This window comes from Nyctereutes procyonoides, unplaced genomic scaffold (assembly GCF_905146905.1).
Source record: "Nyctereutes procyonoides isolate TBG_1078 unplaced genomic scaffold, NYPRO_anot_genome, whole genome shotgun sequence".
In the NCBI taxonomy this organism is placed as follows: domain Eukaryota; kingdom Metazoa; phylum Chordata; class Mammalia; order Carnivora; family Canidae; genus Nyctereutes; species Nyctereutes procyonoides.
In genome coordinates, this window is record NW_026575142.1 from 67,608,196 (window position 1) to 67,621,225 (window position 13,030).

The 13,030-nt window shown below is 39.6% G+C and overlaps 1 protein-coding gene across 4 annotated transcripts in view; it reads left to right on the plus strand.

Annotated features, from left to right (window-relative positions):
* The window catches only part of FNDC3B (fibronectin type III domain containing 3B), a 337,868-nt gene that overhangs the window by 199,715 nt on the left and 125,123 nt on the right, over positions 1-13,030 (plus strand). For all 4 annotated transcript variants that reach the window (XM_055307872.1, XM_055307873.1, XM_055307871.1 and 1 more), the window contains 2 exons: positions 449-692; positions 3,777-4,067. In XM_055307872.1, the coding sequence (XP_055163847.1) occupies positions 449-692; positions 3,777-4,067 (535 nt within the window). The remainder of the gene's footprint in view (positions 1-448; positions 693-3,776; positions 4,068-13,030) is intronic.

The window sequence follows — 13,030 nt, forward strand, 5'->3', positions numbered from 1 at the left end:
ACATTTATGTTCCTCAGAAATCTCTTCTTTCTGGAGAACCACTGAACCATTAGTTATATTTAAAGTCATTCCTCAGATCAACTAAATCACACATTAAATTTGCTTGTCTTGGATGAAATCTTCAGAAGTCGTCTTCCAAGTGTTCTTGGAAAAGTTTGTGAGACACACAAGATTTACTATCAAGCCGTTGATCTCTCCAAAAAGTTTTGTGTAATCAGAATCAAGTGGTTGATGAAAAGTTGATTTTCATAAATTTTGTTAAATGGTATTATTTCTAAAACTCATTTAACTAGTTAGAGAACCAGAATTCAACATGCACCAATTTTTTTTTCTCCATAAGGGGAGAAAATTAAGGGAAGTAATATATTAAGGGAAGTAACATACATTGTTTCACAGGATGTTTGTTGATAATACATACAACACTCTTTCTTTCTGCTGTTTTCTTTAGGTGATCGAAGACAATACTGGAGTCCGCCGGGTGGTGGTCACACCCCAGTCTCCTGAGTGTTACCCCCCAAGCTACCCCTCAGCCATGTCTCCAACCCATCACCTACCCCCCTACCTGACTCACCACCCCCATTTTATTCATAACTCACACACGGCTTACTACCCACCTGTTACTGGACCTGGAGATATGCCGCCTCAATTTTTTCCTCAGCACCATATTCCCCCTACAATATACGGTGAGCAAGGTGAGTAGATTATTGCTCGCATTGGGAGCTGTTGAAACTGGTCACAACATGGAAGTAGCTTAGGAGACCCAGAGAGCCCCCCTTGTATCTTCTGTAATGAGCCTGCTGGAAGGGGATCTACCTGCTGTTTAGTCAGCTCCCAAGAAATTCCTAGCTTTCTTTGTCTCAAAGCATGTCTTGCTGAGGTTCCTTTGTGGGTTGCAGCTCTTTATATTTTCCAAAATTCTGCCCCCTGTTGCACCCACCACACAAAGAAAAGGGAGTGGGATAGCCACTTCTTACTATAGTGAGAAATAAGTGATGTATCACATGTTCTTGCGTCCCATTACATATTTTAATGTGACAGTGGCCTGAGGCAGAACTGTGGCACATTGTTGCCTAGGCATCCATGCCATTGTGTCTTTCTAGTTTTGTCCTTGGTGTTGGTTTAGCCTAAAAAGGATAAGTCTAAGAAACCAGATAAGTGAGGGTAAAAATCAGACTTTAACGTTTAAGTTGTCTAAGGCTTTGCAAAGTGATTTTCTTCTATGAATTGAAGCATTTTATCACTTCAGACATTTTTTATATTGGTTTGAACACAAGGATTGCTGTTACACCATAGCAAGTTATCACCTCACTTTCTCTTACCAATTACATATGTGTGTGTATGTATATATATATTTCCCTATGTGTTTATCTCACATTATAATTATTTTCTTATTAGCCAAAGAAAAACTTGAGATGGTTACTTTAAGTGGAATATTCTATTCCAATTTAGGGATAGAATTTGTTTTTGTTGTTTTGGTTGGCTGGTTGGTTGTTTAGTACTTAGAAATTTAATATAAATATTTTAAATATAAAATATAATTATAATATATAAATATAAAATATTTAATTTTCTTTTCAAAAGAGCCAAGTGCTATTATGGTGGGGCATGGAGAAATGATGGCATCAATAGTTTTGTATTAGTGTAATCTTCCTGCCTAGTGACATAACACCCTAAAACATCAGAGTAGTGAGGAGATGCCTTGAAAACATTTGGATAAAATCTGAAAAAAATTAACTATCATTTTTTAAAAAGTATTCAATGCTTTGATACCATGTCCATTAAATATTTGAGTATTGGCAGAGTTTTCTGATTTGGTCTGAGCTTAACGACCAAAAGCCTTGGTGACTGTCTAATTGCTTGATGGAGAATGTGTGATCTCCATTAGGTCAGCAGTGTGTTAGTAGGATGCCACATAGTTAATGTTTTGTAAATGTTATCCTCTGCAAATTTAGACAGTATGATTTAAATGGTCATTAGAATTAAGAAAAAAAATAGCATCTTTGTTTCATAGGATATTTTGCTTTAATTTCATTATAATAACACAGTACATTAATGTACGATAAAAGTGCCTCATTGATTTCAAATTAAAGAAAGCAAAAAACAAAATCCTTTTGTTTGCTTTATAGATAAAAACCCATTTATACATTTCCTTACCTTACTTCCCAATGTGCATATCTAAAAATAAATTAAACATTTAATTTCCCACACCATAGGAGTAAAATTTCAACATGTTTTAAGATATTATTATGTTAGTGTCCACGGTGAATATCTTAAATCTCAAGTGTAATGCATCATGATACTTAAAACATTTGCCATCCTTTATGTATATTTGGATATGATTTAATTGGGCATTGTCTCTTTTTTAAAGATTATTTTAGATTAGAGAGAGCGAGAAAGTGGGCATGAGTCGGGTGGGGAGGGACAGAGGGAAAGAATCTTAAGCCGACTCCCTGCTGAGTGGGGAGCCTGACTTGGGGTCGATGATCTCATGACTGTGAGATCATGACCTGAGCTGAAATCAGTAGTCCAACGCTTAACCAACTGAGCCACCCCAGAGCCCTAGGCATAGGCTCTCTGAATCGGGTTGCATTTGTTTTTCTTCCTTTTGTTTTAGTGCAAATTTGTTACCTTGTGAAGATTTGCTTTTTAAAGATCTTCCTTAAGCTAAATGAACAGAAAGAAAAGTGGAGCTCTACCACTGATAATTGAAACGTCAGTATGCACGGTCCTGGTATGCTTAAAACAGTCCTGGTTTAGATCTCTTGTCCAGAAACATGATTAGGAATGCTACCTTTTTGCTTTCCAAAGTATTTAGTTTGGAATGCTGATTTATTTGGTCATTCTATTTGGTCAGGCCCTTTTTTCTTATAAACATTTAAGGACCCAATTTCTCTTATATATTGTCATTTTTATTAGCGCCTAAATATTTCTAATTGATTTAACATTTTTAATTTAAAATAAATGTTTTCCCCTCAGATCATGAATTTGTTTTGTAGGCTCGCATTCTACATAGGGAAGCCAGGTGACATTCTACTAGTCCGTTTTTGTCTTGCCTCTTAATTAGTCCAAAATAGAAGTTTGAGACCACAGCTTATTATGTGTGGCACCAGGCTGCAGAGATGGCTTGTGTTTACCCCTACTATTTCTCCTTGAGCACTTCCCTTGATTCCATGAGCTTTGGTTATTTTTAATGGAAATTTTTTATCTCATCATCTTAGTAAGTTTTATTCAAATGTTGCCTCTTTCAGTTGCCACGACCAACTCCTTAGATTCTGGTTGCTATACACTTTTCAATAGAAATGCTATCTTGTCTGTAAGGATGAGTATACTTTTAAGTATCTTGATTCTAAGGACACATTTATGGGGGTATTTTGTTTTTTCTGATTTTTTAAAATACATATTGCAACTAAAAACATTTTGACCGTGGCTTTGATAGCAAAATCAAATTTATATATAAATTCAACTAGATCATGAACTCTTTATGGACAGTAACCTTGTCTTCAGTATTTTCCATAATTTCTAGAATGTTCATGAACACAAAATGTAGTTGGTTGTTTTTTCACACAATACGGTTTTTTAACAATTGTCCCTTGATTGGTTCAAAATGAATGGGAATATTTTAAAACATGTATTTTGTATATGTATAGGATTTAGAAAACTGTTTACTCCAGTAGTATGTTAAATGTCTTCCTTCAGGAGCCAGGTCTTTTGATCACATAAGATTTCTTACTGAGAGTGTAAACTGAGCCTGCGTTTGTCTTAATTGTCTGTTTCAGAAATTATACCACTGTATGGAATGTCGAGCTACATTACCCGGGAAGACCAGTACAGCAAGCCTCCACACAAAAAACTGAAAGACCGCCAGATCGACCGCCAGAACCGTCTCAACAGTCCTCCGTCTTCTATCTACAAGAGCAACTGCACAACCGTGTACAATGGTTACGGGAAGGGCCACAGCGCTGGTGGCGGTGGTGGCAGCGGAGGTGGCAGCGGAGGCGGGCCGGGAATCAAGAAGACAGAGCGGCGAGCAAGAAGCAGTCCAAAGTCGAATGATTCAGATTTGCAAGGTAATGTGCAGAGATGCTTGCCATACAGAGTAAACCATGGAGACGGAGCCTGAAAAACACCTCTTTTCCATCCCAGTGTCATGTCATTGGTCTTTCTCCCAGAAATGACTGGGGAGCCCTTCTCCGATCATTTTCTGAATAAGAGCAGAATATTGTATCTCCCCCCCGCCCTTTTTTTAATTAATAGTTTGTGGCAGAAATATCCTTTGGTCACAAGTGCCATGTGACATTTTACGTAACCTCGGAAACCAGGACCCGAATGGTTTTTGTCACATTAGCCCACTTCCTGTTGTCTCCCTCCAAATAGACAGGGAGGAGATCCAAAGTAAAAGAGCCTTTCTGAGAAGTGTAGGGCTAGTTTAACTCCGAAAATAATTACACCTCATAAAACCACATGTAATTACTTGGTTCTGTAGTGAAATTTATCATTGTGGAATAGGAATACATGTCTGCTTAGTTTCAGGCATCCGTTCTTGCTTACCACCACCTTTGCCTGCTGAATAAAGTATTCACTGCCCAGGCGTGAGATGGAAGAAGTAAGGTCACTGCATATGAGACATCAGCTCCAAAGGGCATGTGTTTTTTTGGCTTTGTTTTTGTTTTTGTTGATTACTCTTGAGGCTGTGGATCGGTTAATTTGGGGAAGAAGGTATATGTGCTTGGAATCAAGTGTTTAGCCAAGATTTAGAAACAACCTCTTGATGCCACAGGAGTTAAAAACAGGATTTTGATGTAGGCATGTGGAGAAGGCTGACTTAATTGAAACATAATAAGGGAACATTTTTAAAAGCTATGTGAGTTTTCAAATATAAATCTGAAAGACATGAGCAACTATAAAAGCCAGGATAAGAAGTGATTATAGCCCTCATTAAATATGTGCCTGCCTTTTATCAGACCTCATCCAGGTAGGAATGGGACTGTGTGTGAGAATGTGTTTGTGAATGACAAAGACGGAATTTGTGTATATTTGTGTAGGGAAGACTGGCTTCTTGGGGAAGACTGGATTCTTTGGGGGCTGAGGAAACTGAGGTAAAACCAGCTGTTGTCATTAGCATTTCCCCCCATTTTATTTATGAGTGAATTGTAGCATTAAAAACAGGAATAGTAAGATACAGTAAAAAGCAACCAGTAATTTCTCAGAGTGAAACGTATTATAGATGCGTTTAATTTTGTTCATTATACTTTGCTATATTTTTTCAAGGTTTTCTGTAGTTATCATGCATTATTCTTATACTATTCAACAAAGCATGAATCTATACTGAAATGTTTCCTAACATTTACATGTTTACAAACATTTTGGTCTTTTACGTAATGAATGAGAGTATAATTATTTTGAGCACCTTAAGCTCTCTTTGCTGTTGTATAGAAACATGATGATGATAGTAACAGTAAGATCACTTTATGCACTTATGGGAGTATGTGTTTTACAGTGAAAAATTAGAAAAAAATTATTTTCTCAGATTTAGTCTGAACTTGGTCTATTGCTTCTTTTCTCATTGCATTATTTACCTCCTCTAAACCACTCTAAGTACAACACTCCATATGGTTTAGCCACGAAATAATCAGATAGAGTATTATGTTTTCTGCCTCATTTCCATAAGAATCTGAGAGGTTTACACATTGGATTTAAAAACTGAGTATTCATTTTCAAAAATGAAAACTCAAGTCCTGACAAAAACTGACACAGAAGTGTTTATGGCAGCAGTATTCATAATTGGCAAAACTTGGAAGCAACAAGGAAGCAACTTGGAAGCAAAAGTAGATGTCCTCCAGTAAGTAAACGAACTGTGGTATATGCAGACAATGGACTATTTCCTAATGCTGTTAAAGCATGAAAAGAGATAAAGCCACCTTGAATGCATATTACTGAAAAAACTTGCCAATCTGAGAAGACCACATTCCAAGGAGGTAAAAGACCTCTATTCTGAAAGCTAAGACATTGATGGAAGGAATTGAAGAAGATACCAAAAAAGAAATTGATGGAAATGGAAAGATATTCTATACTTAGAGATTGAAGAATTAAAAATTAAAATGTTCAAACTATCCATATACAGATTCAGTGCAATCCCTATCAAAATACCAATAACATTTTTCACAGAAACGAGAACAAATAATCCTAACATTTGTGTGGATCTCAAATAGCCAGAGAAATCTTGAGAAAGAACAACAAAGCTGAATGTATCACAAACCTAGATTTCAAGATACACTACAATGCTATAATAACCAAAACAGTCTGGTATTAGCAGAAAAATAGATCAGTGCAACAGAATAGAGTGCAAAAATGAACCTATGCTTATGGTCAATTAATCTTTTTTTTTTTTTTTTAAGATTTTATATTCATGAAAGAGAGAGAGAGAGAGAGGCAGAAACACAGGCAGAGGGAGAAGCAGGCTCCATGCAGGGAGCCTGATGTGGGACTCGATCCCGGGACTCCAGGATCGCGCCCTGAGCCAAAGGCAGAAGCCCAACCACTGAGCCACCCAGGCATCCCTATGATCAGCTAATCTATGACAAAGAAGACAAGAATATACAATGAGGAAAAAAGTCTTTTTTATAAATGGTGCTGGGAAAACTAGACAGTTACATGAAAAAGAATGAAGCTGGACCACTCTCTTATACCATACACAAAAATAAATTAAAAATGGATTAAAGACCTAAATGTGAGACCCTTAACCATAACACCGTTAAAAAGAAGACATAGGCAATAATCTGTTGGATTTGGGCCTTAGTGTATTTATGAACATGTCTCCTCAGGCAAGAGAGAAACAAAAACAAAAATGAATGATTGGGACTACACAAAAATGAAAAGCTTTTGTGAACAAAAGTAAAAGGCAATTTACTGAATAGAAGACATTTGCAAAGGATACGTCCGATAAAGGTTCATATCCAAAATATATAAAGAACTTATATGACTCAACACCCAAAAACAATCCGATGAAAAAATAGGCAGAGGACCTGCATGGACTTTTTTCCAAAGAAGACATAAAGATGGCCAACAGGTGCCTGAAAAGATGCTCATTAGGAAACACAAATCAAAACCATGAGATGTGGACTCATACCAGTCAGAATGACTAATATCAAAAAGATGAGAAATAACAAGTGTTGGCGAGCACAAAGAGAGAAAGGAACCTTTAAGCACTGCTTATGGAAGTGTAAACTGGTGCAGCCATTGTGGAAAACGCTATGGGGGATCCTCAAAAAATTAAAACTGTGACTGTTTACCCAAAGAAAAACACTAATTTGGAACAATACATACCCCTGTATTTATTGCAGTGCTATTTACATTAGCCAAGAAATGGAAGCAGCCCACATATCCATTGATAGATGTATGGATAGAGAAAGAGAGAAGAGTGGTATATATAATCCATAAAATGGAATATTACCCAGCCATAAAAAAGAATGAGATCTTGCCACTTGGAACAACATGGATGGCATTATGCTAAGTAAAATAAATCAGAGAAAGACAAATAACCATATGATCTCACTTATATGTGGAATCTAAAAAACGATAAATAGACTCTTAAATACAGAGAAGAAACTGGTGGTTGCCAGAGGGGACATGGGGGGGGGTACATAAAGAGGATTAGGAGGTGCAACCTTCAGTTGTAAATATTTTAAAAGAAAAAAAACCCAAATGAGTCAGCTATTTTTTAAAGATAGAATAAAGTACTAAAGAATAAGCAAATGAATCAATGTATAGACAAGAATATAATTGAAGAAAATATAGTAGAATGAAATAAAATCACATTCTGGATTCAGAAACAAACAAAAAAACCAAAGTAGATCTCTAAACCTCATTTTCAGACTTACTAAATCAGAATCTCTTCACCTGATCTGGCTTCATGGTACTTGTTGTTTTAATCAGGCCTCCCCTGGGAATAATGTCTGCCAACATAAAGAAGTATCCTAAAATTAAGGATGGTTATGGGTAGCTGTGGTTCAGTAAGTTGCGCACGATAGGAGGTAGGAACTTTACTTCACCATCCTCACCTACTGAAACTGTGTCTGGTACACAGTAGGTACACAGCAAATATTTGTGGAATGAATTCTGTATTCTTAATTGGTTTGTTTTCTAGAACAGGTCGTCTGTTTGAACACACACACGGAGCTGTTGTACCGTTTCTGTCCCTAGGAAGAGCTGCTGTACCTCTAAGGGTACTGCTCTGCAGCCAGCCCCTCCTTTCATTTACTGTTACCTTCAGGAAAACAGCTGAGGCAGGACAGAGGCCCATGTCACCCTCAGGGACATGTAGGCTTCATGTTTCTTTGTATTTCCTTGGAGTTAATGGTGTGTTGTGGGCATAGGGTGGTGGGACTTTGTTAGCAGCCATACTTGGCCTAGAATAGATCCGGCTTTGTCACTTGCTATTTGCTTTTAGTATTCCCTGAATCTCTGTATCATCATCTGTAAAATTGGTATTTTAATTCTTTATTAAATATTAAAAGTAGCCTAGTTCAATTCTTAACACCTCAACATAACGGTCACCCTTGTTGCTGTCTCCCTCCTGTAGTCGTAGGATCACCTTGCATCCAGGACATCCCATTCTCTAAACCGGGATCTCTCTGCCTTCTTTCTTCCCTTTCAAGCCCTCCTCCTGCAGCTCCTTCCCCTGTAAGCCAGAAGCGCCTTCCTTCTAACACTTGGAAGGCTACACCCTGCATTCCTGGACATTTGCGTACATTGCTAAATGGTCACGACAGTCAGTCTGGTCACTGTCTGTCACCACATAAAGTTAAAAAAAGATTTTCTTGCCATGAGAACTTTAAAGATTCACTTTCTTAGCAATTCTCAAATTTGCAATACAGTATTCTTTTTTTTTAAATCTTTGTTTAAAAGATTAATTATTTGAGAGAGTGTGGGCAAGAGCAGGGGGGGAGGGTCGGAGGAGGAAGAAGAAGCAGGCTCCCCACTGAGCAGGGATGAGCTTGATGTGGGGCTTGATCCCAGGACTCTGAGATCATGACCTGCAGTGAAGGCTGACTCTTAACTGACTGAGCCAGCCACGTGCCTGCAATACAGCATTCTTGGCTGTAGTCACCATGCCACACATTGCCTCCCTGTAACTTACCTATGTTATAGCTGCAAGTCTGTGCACCTCGATCCCCTTCAACAGTTTCCCTCATCAGCTAACCCTCTTCCTCTCTGGCAACCACCAATCTATTCTCTGTATTGGTTTGGTTTTATTTGTTCATTTGTTTTTGTTTTTAAGATTCCACATATAAGTAAAATACAATATTTGTTGTTCTCTATCTAACTCAGCATGGTACCCTCTAGGTGCATTCATGTTGTTGCAAATGGCAATATTTCATTCTTTTTTATGGTTGAGTAATATTCCTGTGTGTGTGTGTGTGTGTGTGTGTGTGTGTGTACACACCACATACTCTCTTCAGTTCACCTGTCAGTGAACACTTGGGTTGCTTCCATGTTGTAGCTACTATAAGTAATGCTGCAGTGAACACAGGGCTGCATATATCTTTTCAAATTAGTGGTTTTGTTTTCTTTGGATGAATACTCCAAAGTGGAATTGCTGAATCATAGGCTATGGAAAAATTTGTTCTCATCAGCAGAATATTGCCCAATTGATGGGCCTCGAGACTATTCTGTGGCCAAGACCCAGTTAAAATTGTCCTGTCATCTTTCATCACGGAGACTAAAGAACTTACTGGTGTGCATCACTGGGTGGGAGGGAAGTTTCATTCCTTCCCTTTTATCCTCAGTAAGAACCTAAGCATATGACAGTAAGGAAGTTACCCAGTGGTTATGGGTTTGAAACTGAAATCCTGCAATTTTCGATCAGAATTGTAGTCCCGTTACATACATCTTCAGAAAGGCGAACAAGGTTATCTGCTGATACTGTTTTGGAAAGGACTAAGGGAGTCCAGAGTGAAAAATAAAAACTTTGTGAGGTTCCACTGTCTAGTAAAATGAAAGAGACCTAAGCAGTGTCTTTAATTATGGGTGTGTGTGTCTGTGTCTGTCTGTCTGTGTCTGGGACAGGACAGGGGAAGAAAGGGGGAGTACATGTTTGATTGTGGAATCACAATCTCCACTTTGTGTCTGTGTCTGCTGACCTTTACCTCATCTGTGGGTTTACCCCAGGAGTGAGGGTATCTTTCTCACTCGTTACTTGTTCATCTTAAAACCCTAGCAGAATTGTGAGAGATGGTAGTTATGTTTCCCTAGGCCTCAGTTTTCCCTTAGTAAGATGAACTGGTGAATTAGGGTCAATGATTTTCAAAATCTTACCCATGAGTAGCTCCTCCTTTATCAGTCTTGTGTAGATCCTTATCTAAATACAGATCCTTATCCCATACCACCCTCCTACACCTTTGGGCACATATATACCTGAAAGCAGGTAGAGTTGGTGCCACTACGGTTGGAGCAGGGGACCTGGGTCCTTGTTAGCATCCACAAGGCTTCCCCTGAGGTGAGGCCCTCATCTGGACCTCAGCACCAGGGAGGGGCTGGTAAGATACACGTACACTCATGGTCTGCCCCAGACCCAAACCCAGCTATCTGTGTTTCCCTAGGCTCTAAAAAGATGGGGAGTGAGGACAGTAACACTTGAGAGCCTCTGGCCCTTTGAATGCCACACAATTTGTGAGTGAGATTTTAAAAGGGAGGGGACTCCAGGAGGCATTCAGTTAAAATGCCTGATTTAAGCGGAAGCATAGGCCTTTTGTGGTACACCGGTAGGGCCCTCAGCCTGTACTGTTGGTGGAAGAGTTCCATGTGTGCCGCCAACCTATAGGTAGTAACTGATGTGGAGACCTCTAGAATTTTTACTGTTGTGTGGAAAAGAATTGGGACAAAATGCTAAGAATTCCAAATATAGAAGAAAATGAGGATACAGCATACTTTTGGCATTTGACCTTTGCCCTTTGGAATTGTTGACAATCCAAAGATTCAGTTATACTTTAGATGAAATTCCACCACAGAGAGTCATAATTTCTGATTGTAACACTGGAAGCTGGTGACAAAAGCATTATTCTTAGGCTTTTCTCCTTTGGACATCACAAATTGCCTTCTGACCCTAACAAGTTTCCCCTATTATCAGGTTCTTGTATCCTAATTCCTCCTCTTCCCTGACTTTTTTTTTTTTTTTTAATCTCTTATATTTTGCTATCCCTGCTCAGAAACCAGAACCTGCCCCCAGGGTCTGTTTACCCAAACTTAGCTGGAAAGCTTATTCATTCCGCCTAGGAGAGTTACAGTAGTAAGTTTGGGGGTGGTGTTTTCCTCTAGAGGTCTGAGATTGTGGACATTTGGGAGGCCTTGGAGTTTATCCTCCTGCTGGATGGCACAGGCCCCGGAGGGGGTGGCTGCATGCACCTGCGGAGGGCCACAGTGGTCCCCTTTGTTTGGAAGGAGGAACCTAATGTTAATAAGGTCTGGAATGTTGGGAGTCGAGGCAGATTTTGTTCTGGAATCTCTTCTGGTCTTGGCTCCCTGTAAGAGACAACACTGGTGCTTTTCTGTGTAAGCTGTGTAGGGGGCTCGCACACTTCGCAAGTGGCTGATAGCTCCCTACACCTGCAACCTCTTCTGTCTCCAGAGCACGTACCCCTCTAGGTGTGCTCAGGCAGGGTGTTTGGTTGTGGAAGGGCAGGGGGCTCGTTCCTTCCTCCTGCGCTGCGTGCTTTCTCCACTGCGCTTGAAAATGTGCAGCCCTCTAGATGGATTCCCATCAGGGCTTCATCTCTCAGGTCTGTAGTTGCAGATAAATCCTGTGTGTTTTCACTTGTCTGCAGCTGTGGATGAATCCTAAGCATGGCAAAAATATCAAGAAAACACGAAAAAAATTAAAAGTGAGCTCAGGTCAGTGGAATTCACCCCATCTTTCTGCCAAGTACAGTCTGAAAGTGAAAATAGTCCAAACAAGCCCAAATAACTTCAATTTTTTTTTCTTTTGAAGGACGCTATGTGGACCCCTGGCTCAAAATGCGAGAGACATTCTTTCTAGCAGGAAACTGGGCAGTTAACACCCTCTTTTCCATTTCAAATGTGGCCAGCCAGTGCCGTCCAGGTCTTGGAGGCCTCTGAGCAGTGCTGCTTGAGGTCTGAGCAGACTTCCTGCAACAGCTGCCTACGTGTGGGATGCAGAGGAGACGAGCCCGGGGATAGAAGTCTGCAGAAGGAATGTGCTGCTTGTTGACATGTGCTTTCCGACCTGGGCATTATCCACTCAAGGCCAGAGCCGGAGAAATCAAAGGGCAAATAACTCATTTTTCTGCTAGGATTCCAGGGTGCCAGATTTTTTTTTTTTCCTTACGGAGGTGTTTGACTGACTTTACTGGTGCAAAGGCCCACTGGTGGCTCCACAAAGAGGAAACTAGGGTGGCCCAAGTTGTTGCTGATGAGTAGTGTGTGTAGGTGTGTCTTTATCGAGCCATATCACTTATCTCTTTGCCTTTTGCCCTCTTCCCTTGCCCCCCCCCCCCCCCGCATTGTTCTCACAGTCTGGAATGTTTTAAAGATGTTAACGACATGATTCTCTGAACAGACAGGATGAGATATTTTTGCCATGTCAATTTCAGAAGTCTTAACCCATTAAATCATACTTGAAGGCTGACATTTTTCCCTTGCATAGGAAAAGACAGATAACATGTGAAAACATTCTTTGAGTTCTCTTTTGAAATGAACGTTCACCCGAAGACTGAGGGCAGAATTTTGATTAGTTTCTACCATATGTAGTACTTAACTCCGCCCACCCATATTATTTTCTCTGCCTTTTTGCTTTATTGGGAACTGGTCGCAGAGGCACTTAGATGACATCAGAACCCGTGTTGGCAAAATACATGGCATTCCCAAGAGCCCTTTAAACAGCAGGTATAAGTGATGATATGGTTTGTTTCTGGTACATACATAACCTTCAATTTTATTGAATTGGAACTTTTATATGCTCTTCTCTCATTTAGTGATGTTGAATTCTGATTTTACCGGGATCAGAGGTCATCATCAC